Raw genomic sequence first — 22,420 nt, forward strand, 5'->3', positions numbered from 1 at the left:
CCACTATCCAGTGAGACAACCTTTGCTTGGAGAGAGCCTTTTCCTTCAGCTTCCCACCATGACAGACAAAGAGCTGGTCAGAGGTCCTGAAACACTGCGTCCTGTCTACGTAAGCACGGAGAGCGCGTACTGGACAGAGCAGTGCCAAGGCCCGGTCTGCCTCCTCCGAGGGCAGCGCTTGCAGGTTCACCACCTGGTCTCGAAACGGGGTGGTAGGAACCTTGGGCACATATCCAGGCCGGGGTCTCAGGATCACGTGAGAGTTGGCCGGCCCGAATTCCAGGCCACTTAGTTAACGGAAAAAGCCTGCAGGTCCCCTACCCTCTTGATGGAAGCCAATGCAAATAGGAGAGCTGTCTTCATCGACAGGAACTTAAGCCACTGACTGCAAAGGCTCGAAGGGAGCACTCCGCAGCGCAGTTAAAACCACTGAGAGGTCCCAAGAGGGTATGAGAGGAGGGCGAGGAGGATTTAGTCTCCTCGCTCCTCTCAAGAACCTGATGACCAGGTCGTGCTTCCCAATGGACTTCCCTTCAACTGCAACATGATGTGCGATGATAGCGATTATGTCAACATTAACTTTCAGGGTAGATGGAGACAGCCTTCGCTCCAACCCATCTTGCAGGAAGGAAAGCACAACACTGATCGAGCATATCATGGGCTTTTCTCGGCGAGAAGAGCACCAGTTGACGAAGAGGTTCCACTTCAACTCATAGGCATGTCTCATAGACGATGCTCTAACGGAAGTGATGGTAGCCACCACCGCTGGTCCTTCCTCAGAGGAATTGGCCAGGGAGGTGCTGTCGTGAGGAGTACAAGTTCGGAGAACCAGGTCCGAGATGGCCAATGAGGCACAACCAAAATGACCTGCTCCTCGTCCTCCCTGATCTTGCACAGGGTCTGTGCGAGAAGGCTCACTGGGGGAAACGCATACTTCCGGAGGCCCCGTGGCCAGCTGTGCGCCCAGTGCGTCCGTGCCGAGCGTTCGCCGGAGAGAGGTTGAATCCATGAGAGCTCGTCAGCTGCACAGTTCAGGTCTCCTGCAACGTAAATAGCCCCTCAGTTGCTTCTGACTCCATAAGGTGGCGGGCGAGTTACGACATACGGCGGGAGCGTAGACCACCTTGACGGTTGATGTACGCTACTGTCACTGTATTGTCTGAACGGACTAGTACGTGCTGGTTCCTGAGCAACGCATGGAAGCGGTGTGGAGCCAATCGTATTGCCAGCAACTCGAGGCAGTTGATATGCAGAAGGTGCTGTGGTCCTGTCCAGGAGCCCGGGGCAGCATGTCCATTGCACATGGCACCCCAGCCCGTGGTGGAGGCATCTTTTGAGACAACAACATGCCTGGAAACTCGATCTAGGGTTACACTGGGCCGTAGGAAGCTGAGATTTGACCACGGGGAGAAGGTTTGACAGCAGGTCGGAGTAACTGGTACTTAGAGCGTGCCCTGTTGCCATGCCCACCTCGGGACTCGATCGCGAAGCCAGTGCTGAAGCCTTCTCATATAAAGCAACCCGAGCGGTGTGGCTGCCAAAAACTGAACCAACGGGGTCATGGGGACCACAGACGTACCCTCGGTGAGGCAGCGAAGCGGTATGACTGGCCCGTACAGGGGAGGCATAGCGTCCCGGTGTGGGGGAACAGTCATAGACCGCGTCCTGACAGAGGAGACCAGGGAAGGACGTGCGTTCCCCTGGGCTCTCGTGTGACAGGTGTCTGGCGATAGAGGGGGACGTGAGTGGCGAGGCTCATGAGTGGTGCACACTGGCACCCGAAAACTCTGTGTCAGAGGGGAGCGAGAGTGGTGAGGCTCGTAAGCAGCACGCACTGTCGTCCGCGCACTCTGGGGGCTCAGAGATAAGAGTCAGCGGGTGCAGCCCCCAAGAACCAATCATCCAACCACGAGCGTTCAGGGAGTACCACAATTACCCGACACTCGTGGCGGCCCGGGAAAACATAGCTGTTAGTTCCAGGTCAGACTCGGAAAATGCAGCGACCCCGGGGGGCGGCAGCACATCCGAATCCTCATCCACAGAAAATACCAGCTCACCTTGTGATGCGGCGATCGGCATCGCCTCATCATCTGGAGCACTGAATGAGACACGAGGCACATCCATACATATTGGTGGAAAAGGTTGGTGGTGGTTGCTGCTCGTGTGGCTGACCTTCTGGCTCATAGAGTAACGAAATTTTATAGCGTTTTGTTTTATGGTATTTGTTTGTTTTGTCGTTTGTATATATCGAGTGCATCTATCTGATTATATTTAGACAGTCCATGTTATATTAAGAGGATATTTGTGTTTTTTATACATGATACATGTGCATTTCATTGTCGCTAATTAGTGGACTGATTGTTGGAACACCGATATTTCTTTACGATCGATATGGATTATAGAAAACTTTTTTGGCCACTGGTCTTTTTTCATTTATTGGAGCAAATATTTTGTTTGTCAACTGGATAAGATCTCCCGGAGAACCTGCAACTTGTATATTCAAGAGATTTTCTGCTGCAGCTGCAATTCCACCCTCATCAGGCTACTGTTACAGAGAGGATCCCAGAGGAAATAACACGTAAGAGGTCTATCCAGAGGGAATCTTCCCAAAACAAGAAGGTAACGAGAAGGGGGAAGAAAAAGGGTGGAATACGAGCTAGACTCAAGCGGGATAAATGTAAACATCGATCGCTCCCATCAGTCATAATGGCCAATGTCCGTTCTCTCCGTAATAAAATTGATGAACTGCAAGCTAACGTGAACTATATGCATCAATATAGGACTGCTTCCATTTTAGCATTTACTGAAACGTGGCTAAATAAGAATGACAATGATGACATTTTATGTATAGATGGCTTTGGAATTCCCCTGAGACTTGACCTGGATAATGAGTCTACGGGCAAACAGCATGGCGGCGGTGTTTGTTTGTATGTAAACACACGCTGGTGCTCAACGATTGTCGTAAGGGAGAAGTTGTTCTACCCTGATATTGAACTTTTGGCTGTATCTCTACGCCCTTTTTATTTGCCCAGGGAATTTCCACAGCTTTTTTTTATATTGGTTTATATTAATCCGAGAGCAAATGCTACTTCAGCCATAGAGCATATTAAGAACACCTTAGACAGATCGGAATTAATATCTCCAGATTCTCCCAAATTTATTCTAGGCGATTTTAACCATTGTGTGGCAGAAAAATCCTTGAAAGTTTTCAACAGTATGTCACATGTACTACCCGTCTGGGAAAAATATTGGATAAATGTTACGGCTCAATTTCAGGTGCATATAGATCTATCGCTCTTCCTACACTTGGTTCTGCTGATCACTGTACTGTTACTGGCACCAACCTATTTGCCTGTTATAAGGAGGACAGAGAAGGCTGTAAAGGTTATTAAACAATGGACTAATGACAGCATGGATAGACTACAGGGATGCTTTGAAATAACTGATCGGAATATGCTCGTAGTTCCATCAAATCATATTAATGAGAAAGTGGACATAGTAACATCGTATATCTCCTTCTGTGTGGAAAACATCATTCCTACTAAGAAGGTTACCATCTTTCCGAACAACAAGCCCTGGGTAACCAAGGAACTCAAGGAAATTTTAAATAAGAAAAAGAGGTTTTTTTACACCGGCACTGAGTTTGAAAACAAGGAGGTTAACAGAGAGGTTAAGCGTGCTATTAAATCTGCTAAACTGAAATATAAGAACAAGATTGAGCAAACATTTACTCAGGGAAATCTCCATACAGTCTGGCAAGGTCTTAAGAATAAGGCAGCAGTTAATATTGCTCCCACTACTCGTAAGCACATTCAGGTTGCAGGATATTTACTCACCCTCATGTTGTTCCAACCCCGTAAGACCTTCGTTCATCTTCGGAACACGAATTAAGATATTTTTGATGACATCTGAGAGCTGGATCACTCCTCCATACTCCTCCATAGACTTCTTGAGGGATTGAACTTGCAGGCCCCGAAAAGTTATTACAGACATCGTTAAAATAGTCCAAGTGACTGCAGTGGCTCAAGTTGTTCAGAAATTTCAGAAATCTATGGCCAACGGTGTAGTCCCTAAATTATGGAAACATTCGACAGTTATTCCAATACCTAAAAAGAGTTCCATAAAATCCTTAAATGATCTGAGACCTGTTGCACTCACCTCTCTTGGGATAAAGGCAATGGAGAGAATTATTAAAAACAATGTCACTAAAGTTATTGATTCACAGTTGGATCCACTTCAGTTTGCCTATCGCACAGGTGGGCAAGTACCTTGGGACAATTTTTGACAATCTGTTAAAATTGACTTCTAATACAGAGGGGATATTGAGGAAATGCCAGCAGCGGCAGTACCTTTTAAGGAAGCTCAATTCCTTTGGAGTTAGTAAAAACTTGCTCACTATGTTCTACTACTCCTATATTGGAAGCGTCATTACATTTTCCATCGTCTGCTGGTTTCATTCTATAAGCCTCCAAAATAGAAATAGTCTGGAACGCACGGTTAAAGTCTGCTCAAAAATAAGTGGACTCCCTATTAGGGCTCTTTCTATTATAAGTGAACAGCAAATGCTGAGGTTGGCTGGAAGGATTCTGCGAGACACTTCACATGTAATGTTCTCTGTTTTTGAGTGGCTTCCTTCACGGCGACGGCTTTGTTGTCCATGCTGTAGGACACAAAGGAGGAAGGCAACCTTTGTTCCCAAATCGGTGCAGTTTTTAAATTCTCAACCATCGCTAGCCCCCTTGTTCATCATGTCTTAATTTTATTTTTATTTTTCTTGATTTAATATTTATTTTATTTTATTTATATATATATATATATATATATATATATATATATATCAGGTATCCATTAATATGTATTTCATTCACATTGTGTTATTTATTTAATGGATGTTTTTATGTATAATGTTTACGTTACTCTATGTGGCCCCATTAATTGCCCCTTGGAGACAAATAAAATAAAGTGTTTTGAAATTGAAATTGAAATTGAAAATTGAAATCCGAAGACGGCCCTACGACTGCACTCGAGGTGCTTGAAAAAGACGTGCACGTGCAAGCTCTTTTGTGAAAGGACGCTCAGCAGCCTGTGCTGAACCGCCTTTGCACCAACATAGACTGGAGAGCTGCTCGTCTCAAAGGTTACTCGATGACACTCACAGAGAATTCAGGCTGTAGGAGTGAAGAGGACCTCTTGGGTCCGAAGCAAAAACATCTGTATTTTGCCAGCGTCCGTCCTTATATACCCACGAGGTGGGGCGGAGCTATGCTATGCAAATTCCTCAGACCCATGGCATTTCTTTGCCATTGGCTCGTTTTTTAATACTCGAGTAGTAGGAAACCCCGTCTGAAGCGGCATTTCTATCCCAGTTTGATGTTCATCACAGCGCAGAATAACCATACAATACATCCATAGAAATGTGTTTAGCGTTTAACTTAAGTAGATTAAAACAGTGGGCGGTAACACTCCTACTCTATGAGAGTTCATCATTTGTGCTGTGCATTTGGAGTATGAGAATAATGGTGGTAATAAGTAACCACACTTCTTATAGCAAATAATCAGAATGAGGAAAATAGCATTAATTTGAATGTCATTTGCAATAGAAGATAATGGCAAATATTTATTACAACTTTCGTTGTCAAATAAAACTGACCCAATGACAGAAAGAGGACGCTCATACAGGATTATGGATAAGGGTCAAGGGTCATTATTCTTGGTGGTTTGGATGCAAAATCAAAATCTGAATGGTTCAAAATATATTTATAATTGTGGTTATTTTATTATCTCTGACTAATAGTGCAAATAGATTGTTTTAGTTGTTCTACATTGGATAATTTGACTGTCTGTGTTTTACTGACAGGTTTTAATGGTGAATGATTCTGACCTTCTCTGGATCAGCTGATGGAGAATAAAGAGCCGCTACACACACATCACATTCAACAGAATCAACAGACACACACCCATAATGATCATCACACACACATGTGTTTGTGTAACTTTCCAGAGTGATCCGTTCCTTCATCCAGAGTCAAACATGTAAAACTTTTGTTTCTTCTTCAGAACTGACATGTGTCTTTTGCACTTTTCTGTCTATTATGTTTTTCTATATAACTCTACATACTTTTAAGAAATGGTTATGAGCAGGTTTACACACACATACACACACCCACACACACTTCGCATAACAACCTTTTTGTTTTTCACTCCTCTCTACAACCGAGTCTCTCACCATTGTAGTCTAGTGAAACTTAAAGTTCCCTCTCCAGGGAAATAATGGTATTTGATTAATCCTTCAATACCCCTCAAACATTTGATCCCATATGCTTTTCTCATCAGACAAAACACTCGTGTATCCCATTTATCAGTTTTACTTTGGGACTTCCACATGATGGTCAGTACTTTTCTGTGGTTCTTTCGGAACCATAGAAATCACATGGGTTAATGAGCTAATGAGATGAATCAGGTGTGTTTGATTAGGGAGACAAAGAAAATGTGCAGTGTTGGGGGTACGCCAGGACAGGTTTGGGAACCAGTGCTCTAGAGAGATCCAACTTTCACCACAATTGGGAAAGGGAAGCTCTTGCTCGAGCTCCTGGGCCCTTGCAGTCGGCCCCTGTCTCTCACGTTTATGAGGTAGAGCTGGAACTGCTCAGTCCAGATAGCCAAACACCGTCCGCTCTCGGGTCCAAGAGACACATCCAACGAATCCTGCCGTAAACGCCAAATCGTGGTGGCAAACTAAATTATATCACTGAATAAGAGACAAACATATACCAACTGTCTTTGAAAAGGATTTATTCCCTTGCAGGGAAAGGCAAGCAATCATCCAGTCACACAGAGAGGCTGCAGAGAGTGACACTGAAGGGAGAGCATCCTTCCTCCTTTATAGTTCTTGACTCCCCAAATGTTCTCTCTCTAGGCCAATCAAAGCATTCTCAACCATACATGGATCATTGTTTAGACTTTGTCCATTATATTCTACTCTCAAAGGCAGAGGCTTAACATATGGCTTTCACACACTTAACATGTGGTCACTTTCCTTATGGCAGAGGCCTTCTAGTCATGCACACATATAATGGTCATATTCATACATGAGATCAATAACTGTTCTTTGTTCTATTACATCAGCAGAGAAGCCTGTGTTCACATGCAGTCCTCGTATTTATAAATAATAAATAATATTTTGCTTGTTCCTGATTCCAGCACATAAAGCACCGTTTTTAAAATGACGTTATAAACATTATAAATATGTATCTTGAAGTTTGTATTGCATCTTCTACTATAAAGATAAATATCAACATTTCTTTTATTAAAAAATAAGCACTTTAATGTTGTAAAAAATAAACAATTTATGTTCCATTAGATGTGTTTTGACAATTTTTTTTTTGATTGTTGTATATGTCTCTTGGTAACAAAGATATATTAACAAAAAACCTTTTATAAGGGCCTCATTAATTTATTTTGCCTAGGATCCCCACTCAATGTTGGCTCACCTCTGGCAGGAGTGCAGTATCCACTACAATACAGAGTTGGGTAACCTTGTCTCTTAGTGCTTCGAAGACTCTAAAGGTATAACTTCATTAAAGGTGTGCCATTTCTAGGTGTGTCACACACACACACACACACACACACACACACACACACACACACACACACACACACACACACACACACACACACACACACACACACAGGTTGCTTAAGATATACCTTCTTACGTGTGACGTTACCAGGTGCTGTCGGTGGCGGGCGGTCGGGCTGAATCTGTTGATATCGACGGCTCGAGAATCAATCATTCACTCGTGCAGGGACTGCTTCACTGCGTTATGTGAGAAAGCGGCGTTCTTTATGAAAGCACTTCAGAAATAATTGAAATTGCATTTATCAGGCATCATGGGATCTTATAAAAAAATTGCAAACTAAATCCAACCCTGGATATTTTATATAATTTTGAAACGAGTTCATTCTTTGCACGAAAACACTTCAATTAGCCTAACTGAACGCTGGGTGTATTACAATTTCAGAATTATAATTGTATAGACATTCAACAGTGATAAGGTATAGCTAAGAGCGATCCAGACCAACCGTACGAACATATGACTACAGAAGGATTACTTAACCAGAACGCTTCAAGAAACACGTATTAATGATAAGGTACAGCTTAAGGTATAACTTAAGAAGGACTTGGCGTTAAGAAGGTTTCGGGAAATCCAGCCCAGATCATAATTATAAGATAAAAAGATTGACTTCAGAAGACAACACAATCACAGGTGATCTCATCTCTTTAGACTGGGCAGTTTTCTGTTGTGTATTCTCCACATGAGGCAATGCATGCAGGATTTTTGTCTGTTTTGTTTGTTTTAGCTTGACTGTCCCGTCTGCTCAAAGCTCGTCTGTTCTGAGGAAACAGATGTTCATTTGCTCGTGTGTTTCTCCAAACCACAACTCCATTATAACGGTAAGAACAACCTTCACTGTCACACACTGATCTCAGGTCACTCGTTCTGTCCAGTTAGATCAGTGTTTCTCAACCTCTTCTGCAGGGACCCCCTGACAGGACATGTTTTTGTTTTAACCCTGAAATGGCACACCTGATTCAATTAGTCAGCTACACATTAAGCCTTTGAGCCTTGAATTAATTGAATCAGGTGTGCCATTTCAGGGTTAAAACAAAAACATGTCCTGTCAGGGGGTCCCTGCAGGAGAGGTTGAGAAACACTCAGTTAGATCAATCGCCTGTTCCTGCAATCTTGAGCTCTCAAGCAGAGTTGAAGATGCTGAAAATTATCTGAAATAATAATAAAAACCTGAATGTAACATATCATTTATTTCATGCTGGACCAGCTATCAGCTCCACTGACAAACTGGTTTCTGTCTATTTTAAAGCTCATGTGTAGTGTTGTAGAACAGCGCCCCATGTGGCATCAGCTGGCTACTACTGCTCTGAGCTTCTTGCTGTGAGTTTTATCTTTCTGTAGATGATGTTTTGTCCCGGGACTCTGGTGAGTGCTCTATATCTGGATGACAATGTTCAGGGAAACCATCGCTCGACTGCCCTGTCCCAATAACCTGCCAAGTCTAAATGAAAGCATGCATATACTTTGCACAGTTCTGATAACAGACCTGAAGGCTGTTTAACAGTAATCTAGCTGCCATCTTTACCCGTGAAGCTCTTTAGAGATCAGATGCTGGTCTACAGTATCACTGCTTCATGTCCAGAAACAGAGTGACTTCATGAATTACATACTTTTAAAAAACAGGACTTGCGGTGAAGTGTCACTTGCTGGCGTGGCAGTATCTTCAATTTTCTGAGATAGCTTTAGAAGTATCAATACTGTAAAATAGTTTATAATCAGAATGTTGTCAGTTAAATGTGTCAGGCCTAGCATTCATTTAGTTGTTCAAACGTAAAACGAGATGAAAAGACGTTTAAATGTCAGTGTCGTTTGGGGACAACAGCTGAGCAATGTTGCGTTCCTCAGTGTTCCTCCTCAGCAAAATTCAATGCGGCCATCAGTTTACACACTTTTCCCTCAGATGACCAACAACGAAAGAAATGGATCATAAATATAAGAACAGACAACCTAATAACATCTCACCATACCGTGTGTGTGGTCGACACTGTGTCAGAAGATGTGACCGAGGAGACTGAAGCAGGAGGTAGTGGATGTTGAAGTCTGGTGCTGTACCTGTGTTGTTCCCCTGGAACGGTTACTCTCTCGAAGTGAGAAGGCTTGGGGTTTGGGGACGGAGAGCGAGGCCTGAGAGTCTGGAGACTGAGGAAGATGTTCGTCCTGTATGTGCCAACGACCACGACTTCTGCACATCACCGAACCCCGCGCTTGTTGACTCGGTTCTCAGAGAAAACTAAAGTCTTCAGGATGAAATTGCCCAGCTGAGGCAGCGGCTGAAATTTGTTCTAAATCCAGTAAATATATTTTGTACTGTAAAACTTAAAATAAGCATAAAAATCACCTTGCAAAAGTGAAAAGCCTTTAGGATCATGAACAGTGTGTCATACAAATGTGAATTACTGTCAAAAATAATACCCAATGTATTTACAAAAATGTGTTTTAATTTAATGTGGACCTGCTGTATGGTGGGGAGATGTATGTCACGACATTTCTACTGTTCCAGGTTTTCGTCTCATGAACACCTAATGCGGGTTCTCCTTGAACCATCTCTGCAGTTCATGGTGCGAGTGACCAAATCAAGAACTTCAAACAGTGACTCTGCAAGGCAAAATGTTGCCATGGTATGCTATTACACTTTATTTTTGTAATCATCTCACATAACCATACATCATTTATTTCACAGATATATTCTATTTTATATTTTGTTGTAGAAATGTAGTTAATGTAAGAATATTTTATAATATATTTCATACATAATTGCCAGCCAATAGATGAACTGTTCCAACTTTTTTGTTCTGTATTCCTGACTCACAATGAATTTGGATGTCCCAAAACAAAATGAATGAGTCCTTCCAGCAGAGTTCAAGACTACCCAGACAACGCCATAATCCTGGACGGCACAGAGCTCAGGTGTGTCACGGTTTATGAATTCGCTGTCTCTTCTTTCGGTTTGTATTTGTGTGTGTCTGTGTGTGGGCGGAGCCGCTGATCACTGTTGCGGATCAGTTCACCAGCCGCAGCTGATCAGCGTCCCTATTTAGGGCACTTTCACACTAGCACTTCTGGTGCGCACCCGGGTTCGAATGACGTCAGAGTTCGGTTCGTTTGGATGACCTTCCTCTCCTTTACTACAGAGCGAGGTGTATAAAAACTACAAGTCCCACTGTACCCTAAAGCGAATGATTGTCACGGTGCTGTAATACTGCTAGTGACATGCAGGTCCTTGTAGAGTCAGGAACACTTACTCTGCTTAGGCCGGACATGGAGATCATGGTGGACAGAGGCTTTCTGGTGGATGACTGTGTGCTGTAAAGAGGATAGGCCTGCATTATTAGCCGGGAGACCTCAGATGCCAGCAGACGAGGCCAGGGAGACCCAGTCTGTCTTAGAGTACATGTTGAGCGCCTAATCATCAGATTAAAAGAGCACAAACAAATCATCCATCTAAATATGTCTGGGAACAATAACCAGCTCTATGTAGTTGTGTGTCTCCTGCTGAATTATCGGAGTGGGCCACTAGTGAAAGCTTGCTCAAAATGAATAAACCCGTTATTTTTTATTGCTAAAGTCAAATAATAATTTGCCTTTTGCTTCCAAAAACATTGTGTATTTCATTGTGTTCATGACAAACAGCAGTTCCCTTTCAGGAACGTCGAGCTGCGTGAAACGCTGCGGGAACGCCTCTTGCGTTGTGCGTCATGAAGCACGTATGGAATCAGCCCAATGGCGAGACGGAACGTCACGAGTGACGTCATCGACCAGGAAACTATAAAGCACACCCCTGAACACAATGGCGACAGCTTCTGTTGTCTTCAGCAAGCGCTCTGTGTATGAATCTGTCCCTGTGTTTTTGTCTGTTCTTAGTGATTGCTAGGCAGGAGTTTTTCACTTAAAAAACTATATATATATATTCACATATATCAGTATGACGAGCGAGCAGCAATACAGAACGTGTGTTCCCCCCTGTACTCGTTTTCTCACGGGTGGGGATACACACGATCTGTGTGTTGTTTGTTTGGGAGTGCAGCATGCCCAGTCAGCTCTCGAGGGGGCTGATTGTGAGCATTGCGAGCGTTTTCCATTAAGAACGCTCCGCTCCCGCCGATCACTCTTCGAGGAGAGTGGTTCGGTTCGCGCTCCCCACGGCTCGGGTCCCGCTTCTGTTGAGGCAGAGCGGCGGCGCCTGTCGTGGGGATCACAAATGGATCTTTCAGCGGGGTTTGAGACGGGCTCTGCCTTATCTCAGCCTTTACCTGCCAGTTCCAGTGCCTCAGTTCCGGGTGTGGAAGCACGCATTGCGGTTTCTTCCCCCCAGGCTGAGGCACCAATACTGCAGCTATCCAGTTCTGAGGAGCTGGATGTTGTCAGTATTGAAACAGGGGATGTTGAGGACTCGTCACCTCATTCCCCTGAACACGAGGAGCTTATGGAGGTGCTCACTCGTGCTGTGTCAAAACTAAGCATTGAGTGGCCAGCTGTTAGGCAGGAATATGTTTCTAAAAGCAAGCTTGACGAACGATTTTTGCCTTCCCGCGTTCAGCCTCCACGGCAGTGCCTTCCGTTTCTTCCCGATCTCCACACCGAGGTGTCGAGGTCGTGGAAGAGACCCGCCTCTTATCGTGTGTTTAGCCCCCAGACTTCCTCATATTCTAATATATCGGGGGCTAAGTTATATGGTTATGGGGCGATGCCCAAGGCGGAGGAGACTCTAGCTAGCCATCTTTCTGCTGAGTCTTCCTCGTCTCTTAAGGCGCCAGCTTTACACACCAAGCCTCTCAGAAATACTTCGGCTCTGGTGGGTAAGGCTTATTCGGCGGCTGGTCAGGCTTCGGCGTGTCTGCACACGATGTCAATATTGCAGGCATACCAAGCCGATCTTTTAAAAGATATGAGTGAGAGTGAGGAGGTCAGCACTGACGTGGTTCGAGAACTGCGTCAGGCTGCAGATTTATCTCTGCGTGCCACCAGGGAATCGGCTAAACTAATGGGCCGTTCTATGGCAGCCCTGGTGTTCGCAGAGAGACACTTGTGGCTTAATCTGTCTGATATGAAGGATAAAGAGAAAGCTTTTCTTTTGGATGCTCCACTTTCTCCATTTGGTTTATTTGGTGACGCGGTAAACACAGTCATAGAGAAATTTCAGGAAGAAAAGAAACAAGCTGCAGCTTTTCAAAAATTCCTCCCACTTAAAGTTCATGTCCCGGGGTCTGCTGGGCGAGGGCAGACCAAGCCGTTGACTAGCTCCTCACATAGGGTGCAACAAAGGCAGAGTGTCGCCTCGTGGCCCCCCTTCTAAACAGTGGGAACAGACGAGACAGTCTCAGGCGAAGCCTTCTAGTGGTAAGACTGATCTGAGGACAGTCATTATGGCTAGGAAGGCTTCGTCTAAGAAGTCCTGACGCCACTGGTGTCAGGATGCTGAGGGTGGTCCCCACCGTGAGAGGGAGGTGTTCACGCTTCAGACGGTGCCCGTTCTCTCACGGTGCCCTCAGGGGTCCCTTCTGCCAACCCCGCCTCGTGTCAGGGCGCAGACGGGCCCAGCGAGCGCTTTCCCGAGGGACGCTCGCCCCCTCTGAGGAGGGGTTTAGAGCAGTCAGACCAGTTGTCCCCTGCTGGTGCGCCGTTACAGGGCGCTGTGTCTGCTGCTCAAAATATTCCAGAGGCCAGCCTCGAGAGGCTGGTACCCTTAGTAGATTTCCTGGCAGAGTGGAAAAGTCTTCCAAAAATATCTCAGTGGGTTCTGCATTCGATAGAAAGGGGTTATGCCATTCAGTTCAGATCTCCTCCTCCTCGATTCAACGGGGTCCTGCCCACCGTGGTGGGCCCCGAGCAGGCTCTGGTAATGGAACAAGAGGTGAAAACGCTCCTTCAAAAGGAGGCTATTGAACGGGTTCCTCCTCCCAGCAAGGAGTCAGGTTATTACAGCCGATATTTCATCGTTCCAAAGAAGGATGGGGGGTTGCGTCCAATTTTAGATCTGCGCCTATTAAATCGTGCTGTAGCCAAGCTCAAATTCAAGATGCTTACGCTAAAGCAAATCATGTCACAAATCAGGTCCGAGGACTGGTTTGTCACGATAGATCTGAAGGACGCATACTTCCACATCTCCTTCCTTCCGCAACACAGGAAGTTCCTGAGGTTCGCTTTCGGGGGCGAAGAGTACCAATATCGTGTTCTTCCGTTTGGCCTAGTGCTCAATCGCAGCAGCAAGCGGCTCGGCATCGAGATGTCGTCTTCGCACACATATCTCCATCACAGATAACATCTTTTCTGGGGGTACTATGGGATTCTGTGGCAATGCGGGCTCGCCAGTCGCCTGCCCGCATCGCTTCGATTCTCTCAGCTGTAAAAAGAGTAAAGCTAGGCCAGTTGCTCACTGTAAAGCAGTTCCAGAGACTGCTGGGTCTGATGGCAGCAGCGTCCAGGGTTATACCCTGCGGCCTGCTGTACATGAGACCATTACAGTGGTGGCTCAGGACCAAGGGGTTCTCCCCGAGGGGAAACCCCCTCCGCGTGATCAAAGTTACACGGAGTTGTCTCCGTGCTCTGGTCATGTGGAGGGATCCTTGGTTTCTGTCCCAGGGACCTGTGTTGGGAGCTCTTTGTCGTCGTGTAACGCTAACGACAGATGCTTCCCTCACAGGCTGGGGGGCGATCATGAGTGGTCGCCCAGCCCAGGGTCTGTGGCAGGACCATCATCGATTTTGGCATATAAATTGTCTAGAGATGTTGGCAGTGTTTCAGGCTCTGAAGCACTTCCTGCCAGACCTGAGAGGTCATCATGTTCTTGTCCGGTCCGACAACACATCGGTGGTCTCTTACATGAACCATCAGGGGGGTCTGCGCTCTCGCCCGTTATACAATCTGGCTCGCCGGATCCTTCTATGGTCCCAGGTGAAGCTTCTCTCATTGAGGGCGATTTATCTCCCGGGGTATTTAAATCAGGGAGCGGACATCCTGTCGAGGCAGGGGCCGAGGCCCGGGGAATGGAGACTCCACCCCGAGGTGGTGGAGCTCCTTTGGATGCAGTATGGTCGTGCCGAGGTAGACCTATTTACGTCCAGGGAGACATCACACTGTCCACTGTGGTTTTCTCTCAGTCATCCAGCCCCGCTGGGGTTGGACGCTATGGTGCAGGCGTGGCCGAGGTCACGCCTGTATGCCTTTCCCCGGATTGCTCTGCTCCCAGGTGTTCTGGAGAGGGTTCGCCGGGACGGGGTCAGTCTATTATTGGTAGCCCCGTTTTGGCCGGCCCGAGTATGGTTCATGGACCTAGTGTCTCTTCTAGACGGCTCTCCTCTGGAGATTCCGATCAGGAGGGACCTTCTCTCTCAGGCGAGCGGGTTGATACTTCACCCCCGCCCAGAGTTGTGGAAGCTATGGGCTTGGCCTCTGAGGGGGCCCAGCTCGTAGGGGCTGGTCTCTCAACCGAGGTTGTTGAGACCATCCTTCATTCCAGAGCTCCTTCCACGAGGAGGTTATATGCCTTGAAGTGGAGGCTCTTCACTTCTTGGTGTGGAGAACACCTGTTGGACCCAGTTAACTGCCCAGTGGGTGCAGTGCTGGAGTTCCTGCAGGAGCGTTTCTCCTCAGGGCTATCCCCCTCCACACTAAAGGTGTATGTGGCGGCACTGGCTGCTTACCATGTCCCTTTCAGTGGAGTCTCTCTGTGGAGACACCCATTTATAACTCGCTTTCTTCGTGGTACTTTGAGGCTGAGGCCTGTAGTCCGCACGAGGGTGCCAGCATGGGACTTAGCTATCGCCCTAGAAGGTCTTTCCCTAGCTCCCTTTGAGCCTATTGAAGAAGTTGCTGATAAGTTTATTACTTTGAAGACTATTTTTCTCCTTGCCATCCTTCTTCTCTTAAGAGAATCGGAGATATTCAGGCTCTCTCGGTTGCTCCTTCGTGTTTGGAGTTTTCACCTGGGATGGTGAAGGCTTTTCTCCACCCCAGGCCAGGTTATGTCCCTAAGGTTCCTACCAATGTGGCCAGACCTATAGTTCTGCAGGCCTTCTTTCCTCCTCCTTTTACATCATCTGATCAGGAAAAACTTAATCTGCTCTGCCCTGTCCGGGCTTTAGATGCTTACGTCCACAGAGCTGCCCTGTGGAGAAAATCAGAACAGCTGTTCGTTTGTTTTTGGACCACCTAAGAAGGGGTCCCCAGTGTCTAAGCAGAGGATGAGCAAGTGGGTGGTTGAGGCCATCTCACTTGCCTATGAGTCGGTTGGTCAGCCTTCACCCTTGGCTGTCCGAGCTCACTCTACCAGGAGTATGGCGGCTTCCAAAGCCTTATTGTCAGGAGTCTCCCTCCAGGACGTTTGTGATGCGGCAGGCTGGTCCTCACCGCATACTTTCGTCAGGTTTTTTGACCTAGACCTCAGCTCCACCCCTGGGGCGCAGGTGCTTTCGGCTGAATTTAATCTTTGATTCACACAGTCGGTCACTTGCTCTTATGGCGACGTGGGTATTAGCGTTCCCGCAGCGTTTCACGCAGCTCGGCGTTCCTGAAAGGGAACGTCCCGGGTTACGTATGTAACCCTAGTTCCCTGAAGGAACGAGACGCTGCGTGTCGTTGCCATACTCCCGGCATTCCCTTGATCGACTTGCTTCAGACTTTTTCCAGAAGCTGTCGCCATTGTGTTCAGGGGTGTGCTTTATAGTTTCCTGGTCGATGACGTCACTCGTGACGTTCCGTCTCGCCATTGGGCTGATTCCATACGTGTTTCATGACGCACAACGCAAGAGGCGTTCCCGCAGCGTTTCACGCAGCGTCTCGTTCCTTCAGGGAACTAGGGTTACATACGTAACCCGGGACGTTTTACAATGCAATCTTTAGGAAAATATATAATTAATTACAGATCAGTTCAGGTTTTGTATAGATTTGTAAACAGAGAAGAGTAACACCTCTACATTTGTGGAGATTGTGTAGAAGTGATCAATGAATATTAGTTTGAGTTTTGTATGGATCTGTTAAGAAAGAACAGTATAACACCTCTACATTTGTAGGACTGGTTGAACTGGTTGAGAGCCATTAAAGGGATATTCACCCAAAAATGAAAGTTTACTCGCCCTTATGTTGTTCCAAACCTGTATGAGTTTCTTTCTTCTGTTCAACACAAAAGAAGATATTGTAAAGAATGTTGAGAACCAGACAGTTGATGGACCCCATTGACTTCCATAGTATATTTTTCCTATTATGAAAGTCAATGGCTTCCGTCAACTGTTTGATTACTGACATTTTTTAAAATATGTTCTTTTGTGATCAAGCGTAGAAAGAAACTCATACAGGTTCGGAACAACTTGAGGGTGAGTAAATAATGAACATTTTCATTATTGGGTGAACTGTCCCTTTAATAACAATACACATTTTTAAGTCAAAAGCATGGGTAGGTAAAAGTAAAAGTAGTCAACCTTTTGTTTGTTTATTTTTATGACTCCCCATCTCTAGATATTCTTTGAATAAACATGTCAACTTCAGCATAGACAACAACATCACACCATTCTAAACCAGTGATGAGTAGTGTGTGTGTGTGTGTGTGTGTGTGTGTGTGTGTGTGTGTGTGTGTGTGTGTGTGTGTGTGTGTGTGTGTGTGTGTGTGTGTGTGTGTGTGTGTGTGTGTGTGTGTGTGTGTGTGTGTGTGTGTGTGTTTGAGCTGTAACACTAAGGTAAGCACAGTTTACATAGATTCTTACATTTGGGCACTTGACTTCTATAACAATCATTAATATGCATACAAACAACTTAGATATTGAAATGGCATGAAAAAAATCAGCTGATAAGCTGAGTATACAGTTGCCTGAATCTAGAGGAACTCACACGCGGTCTTCTGAATAGACGCCATATTTCTTCGTTATTACTAATTTTACTACTTACACTTAAAGTATACTTTTATACACTAAAAGTGGGCAAATTTAGTCCCACGTTGTATTGAAACAGTACACTTACAAGTATACTTCTAGTAAATTGATATTAGTTTACATACTACATAAAGTATACTTAAAAATATACTCAAACTTAATGAAAATATATTTAATACTTAATAAAATTAACTTGAAGTATAGTTCATTTTCATAGGGGATTTACTGACCCATAGTGACATTTTTGTTTTAAAAAGTTAAATGTACAAAATTTATATTAAAGTTATATTAGTAAACGTTGATTGATTACTTTAAATCCTGACCAGGATCTACAGTGTATGAGCTGTATGATATGAGCTGAATTTTTCTCTCCAAATCTCAAGGATTTGGCAACCTTGATGACAAGATGAAAGTGAAAGTAGATTGCGTTTTACATGCGCCATTTTACACCTGAGCGTAACGTCCTTTACATCAGCAAAACGTCTCAGGTTACGACTGTAACCTATGTTCCCTGAGAACAGGGAACGAGACAATACGTCAACGACGCTATGGGGGGAACGCCTCAGGCGTGACAGGTGTCTGAAATCACTATCAAATCACGTCAATCATATTGACCGGCGACAGCCCGTGAATCATTAGCGTGAATGATTAACGTGCGACCTGGAAGTATAAAAGGGCGCCTTGCGAACATGACAAATCACCTTATCGTCTGAAGGGACTGTACGGTAGGCAAGCACCGCGGCATGGCAGGGAGACGTATTGTCTCGTTCCCTGTTCTCAGGGAACATAGGTTACAGTCGTAACCTGAGACGTTCCCTTTCGAAGGGAACTCAACAATACGTCAACGACGCTATGGGGAACGATATACCAACGCCGCCATGCTAAGGGGAGTGCATGCCAAGTGGCAGTGACAACTGTCAGAACCAGCAACTTCAAATGAAACGCTAGAACCACTCACCCTCAGGTCACACTGGGCTGTCAGTGACAGCATTCCCTACGGTCATAGCCCAAGCTACAGCCTCACAGAAAAACCTTCATAAACATGGTTAAATGAAAGGTCTACCTGGGCCGGCTCCGGGCCTGGAACCTCAGCTTCCAATTAGAAGGGGTCCCTTCTAGGGAATGTGGCTAGGGAACCCAAGGGAACCCCAGCCAGTCACTATTCAGGGGAACGTACTCACCCCGAAATGCCACCAGGACGGCCTGACCTGGCGCCAGTACATAGACACTTAGTCAGGCCAAATCCTGTCTGTCTGAAGACAGAGCCTCTGGACAAATGCCTTAAGTAAGGCATCCAACCCGAGGGACTGCGAAGCTGGCAGTGAACCACTCGGCCCGGATCTCAGAGACGGGATATCCCGGAGAGTATGACTCAGCATAGTGCTTTCCGACCCTTGCTAGCGAGGGGAGTTTCTCTACTCGATCCACGGATCAACCCAGTGTCTGTGTTTCAAAACACTGAGGAGGCCTGTGAAGGCCTAAGGGCTGATCTAACTGGGAGGCCTCACGAGAGGCCTACGACCGTCTGACCAGACTCAGGAAGCCGCATGCTCATAGAGACCCTCGTGAGGGGAGCACAAGGTCTGCCTGGTAGGCAAACCAGGCTGTAGGCAGAAAAGGTTCCGGGAGGGAACCTTTAGCAGAGAATGAACACTTTAGCGAGCCAGGGCGCAAGCTCGCCTTCAGCAGCTGCCTATTAAGGCTAGCTGAAACTGATAGCAAGAGACCACTAGCTTCATAAACCCAGCACCACTAGGGAGCGTTACAGGGAGGCCCGGAGAGGCCTACTACCTGATCCTTTAGGGAGGCACGTGAGGCCTACTACCTGATAACCACAGTACGTGGGAACTCACCTTCAGGGAGGCCCGGTGAGGCCTGCTACCCTACGACCACAGTATGTGGGGAGCTCACCTTCAGGGAGGCCTGGAGAGGCCTACTACCTGGTAACCACAAACTGTGGGAACTCACCTTCAGGGAGGCCTGGTGAGGCCTACTACCTGACCGTTCTCAATCAAGGAGGCCTGGAGGAGCCTACTACCTGATAACCCCAGTATGTGAGATGCTCACCTTCAGAGAGGCCAAGAGAGGCCTACTACCTGATAACCACAGTACGTGGGAACTCCTCCTTCAGGGAGGCCCGGTGAGGCCTGCTACCTTACAACCACAGTATGTGGGGAGCTCACCTTCAGGGAGGCCTGGTGAGGCCTACTACCTGGTCACCACTATCTGTGGGAACTCACCTTCAGGGAGGCCTGGTGAGGCCTACTACCTGACCGTTCTCATTCAAGGAGGCCTGGAGGAGCCTACTACCTGATAATCACAGCATGTGGGAACTCACCTTCAGGGAGGCCTGGTGAGGCCTACTACCTGACAGCCAAAATATTTGGGAGCCCACATCCAGGGAGGCCCAGAGCGGCCTACTACCTGACAGCCACAATATTTGGGAGCTCACATTCAGGGAGGCCCAGAGAGGCCTACTACCTTATAGCCAACGTAAGTGGGAATTCGCCTTCAGGGCGGCCGGGTGAGGCCTACTACCTGATAACCATCTTAAGTGGGAATTCACCTTCAGGGAGGCCTGAGTGGCCTACTACCTGATAACCACTGGTAGCTTTGAGCCCTGAGTCCGGGTGAAAGTATAAGGTGGCCTGCTAAGGCCAGCCAGCTGGGGACTCGCCTATCAGGGAGGCCTGGTCGGGCCTACTAGCTAATAGCAAGTCATATTCTGCCATAAAGTACACTGTTGGAAACCATACTACACAGCATAATTCACTAATGGGCTTCCAGTAGCGCTATAAGGTATGTCCCACAATGTTGGGACTCACCTCCGAGGAGGCCTGTTTAAGGCCTACTACCCATCAGTGAGTCAACTGCCCGAACCACCAAGGCCAACCACGTAAAGTGAGCTGGCCTACAGTGCCCTCTGGGGGGCTGTCCAATCAAGGAGGCCTGCTGAGGCCTACTACCTAATGGCGCAGCCTTCGTTGGCAGAAAAACTGTTTACACAGCGCCTACAGCATCCTGGTGCCTAATCACATTGCCCATGGCAGTGTACTCCGCAAGAAAGCTAGCACCCTTAAAACAAGGGGAGTACAACATACGCCACTCTGCCTCAACGGAGGCCCCAGTTAGCCAGGGGCCTACCATCTATGCATGGGCGTCAGCTCAGGGCAATGCTCTGGCTTCAGGGGAGCGTACTTCGACCAAAGAAGAAGTGAAGCTTACTTCATACTCGACCCGAGCCATAGTGGTGCAAGGTGGGATAAAACAGAACTGGGAGTGAAGTGCTCAGACCTACCCTGTATCACAGGGGAATACTCACACCTCACCCTGAGGTTATCAGGGTGCGGGCCTGCCAGCGGCTCTAGGGGTGACAGAAATGTATCTGTGCCCAACCTAGGGGAGTGGGGCTTGATTGAAAGCCAACCACCTACAACCTAGCGCTCGAGCAGTAGCTCAGCGAGGTGAGTGAAGCCTAAACTGGCGGCCTAAATCCGTAGGCCAGTTCTGCATGGCAGGGTCGGGCAGGAAACCCAGTCTTCTTCGTGAAGCGAAGACGGCCTAACCCTGCTCAATAAAGACATATATACCACGGAGGCCTGTTTGAGGCCTACCATGTCCTTACAAACCATCCTCAGCACCACGCTGCATTACTCTAGTCACCCCAGAATGCAGAGAAGGGGGCGGGCCTTGGCCTAACGACTCCCACGGGAGGAGGCTGTTTATACAGGGATGCTAGAAACCAACATTCACACAGTGAAGGGTCAGAGGAAGAAATGCTAAAATTTTTAGGAGAGCGCCTCTATTATCCCTGGCACAGCCTAGGCCAGCTACAGAGGCGGCCCTGGTAAGGGCCAGCCTGCAAGCATAGATCTATCTGAGGGCTCGGAGGAGCCACAGCCTTACTAAAGAATATAGTCTGTATTATTCCATACAAAGGGCTGCAGAATCGCTCAGCCTAATGAAAACCCAAACAGAGCTCAAGGGGCGACATACTCAGGAAGAAGTCAAACGGACCTGTGGGCCGGACATAAGATCTATCTGAAGCTCTAGCGTCAGTCAACACTCTAAGTAAAACAATTTAAAGAGAGAGACCAACCACTCTACCCTGAGGTGGCTAGCAGCCCGAAGGCTAACACAGTTACCGTTCTGGCCACCTAACGGGGAACTTCAGGGCCCTGATAATCCAATAAAGTTCTCTTACCTTATTACCTCGACATGACCCCATGACTCTATACAGGGAACGAGGTCTTTAGAGAGATACATTTCGGAATTTTAATTCACAAAAATTTACTCTTGAAAAGACCAGACAGCTCACCTGCGGCGTGCGGAGTGAAGACTCGCCAGATAGTTCTTTATGAACCTGGGGTCCACCACTTTACATGCCTGAAAGAGGCGTTTCTACTAACCAAGCCTAGGCGGGCCATTGGAACATCGTTCTTATCATAGGCCCAGCGCCAGGCCTGATGTAATGAACGTCTGGGGAGTCAGAAGAGAGGAGAGGGCTGGATTCTCTTTTTAATGAAGCCCTCCGGGGAGATTATCCATCAGCGACGCTGTATGCGCTTGTGCTGGATAACCTCCCTCAAATCCCTCTTCTAGCGGGAGTCACGCCTTTCCTGCGCCCTGTTCCTCCACAGACGGGGCGCACGAGAGGCGACACTGGCTCTCTGGCCCTGTCTACGGTCCTCAGATCGTGAAGGGCCAGGCCCTCCCGCCTGCCTGGGCGTGGAACCGGATCTCAGCGGTATGTAGGTTTTTTCCTAAAAGCAGCTGAGCGCGCCTTCGCCTCCCTGAACTTCCCAAGCCCCGCCTCCACGGCGGGGCCAAAGAGTTCAGAGGGCGAAACCGACGAATCGAGGAGAAAGTCCTTCTCTTTCTCCTCAACGTCGGCCAGGTTTAACCAAAGCTGTCTCTCCGTGGCCA

The 22,420-nt window shown here is 47.0% G+C and overlaps 1 protein-coding gene across 6 annotated transcripts in view; it reads left to right on the forward strand.

Moving 5' to 3' along the window:
* The window catches only part of LOC143733153 (protein NLRC3-like), a 136,750-nt gene that overhangs the window by 98,263 nt on the left and 16,067 nt on the right, over window positions 1–22,420 (forward strand). The window contains exon 11 of one of the 6 annotated variants that reach the window (XM_077224746.1): window positions 5,858–7,356. The exons of the other annotated variants lie outside the window; for them this stretch is intronic. Within the exon in view, the coding sequence (XP_077080861.1) occupies window positions 5,858–5,864 (7 nt within the window). The 3' untranslated portion in view covers window positions 5,865–7,356. Of the gene's footprint in view, window positions 1–5,857; window positions 7,357–22,420 lie in introns of those variants that run through there. 6 annotated transcript variants of the gene reach the window in all.

Source organism: Siphateles boraxobius, unplaced genomic scaffold, assembly GCF_051911475.1.
Source record: "Siphateles boraxobius isolate OS27281-9 unplaced genomic scaffold, OSU_SipBor_1 125, whole genome shotgun sequence".
Classification (NCBI taxonomy): domain Eukaryota; kingdom Metazoa; phylum Chordata; class Actinopteri; order Cypriniformes; family Leuciscidae; genus Siphateles; species Siphateles boraxobius.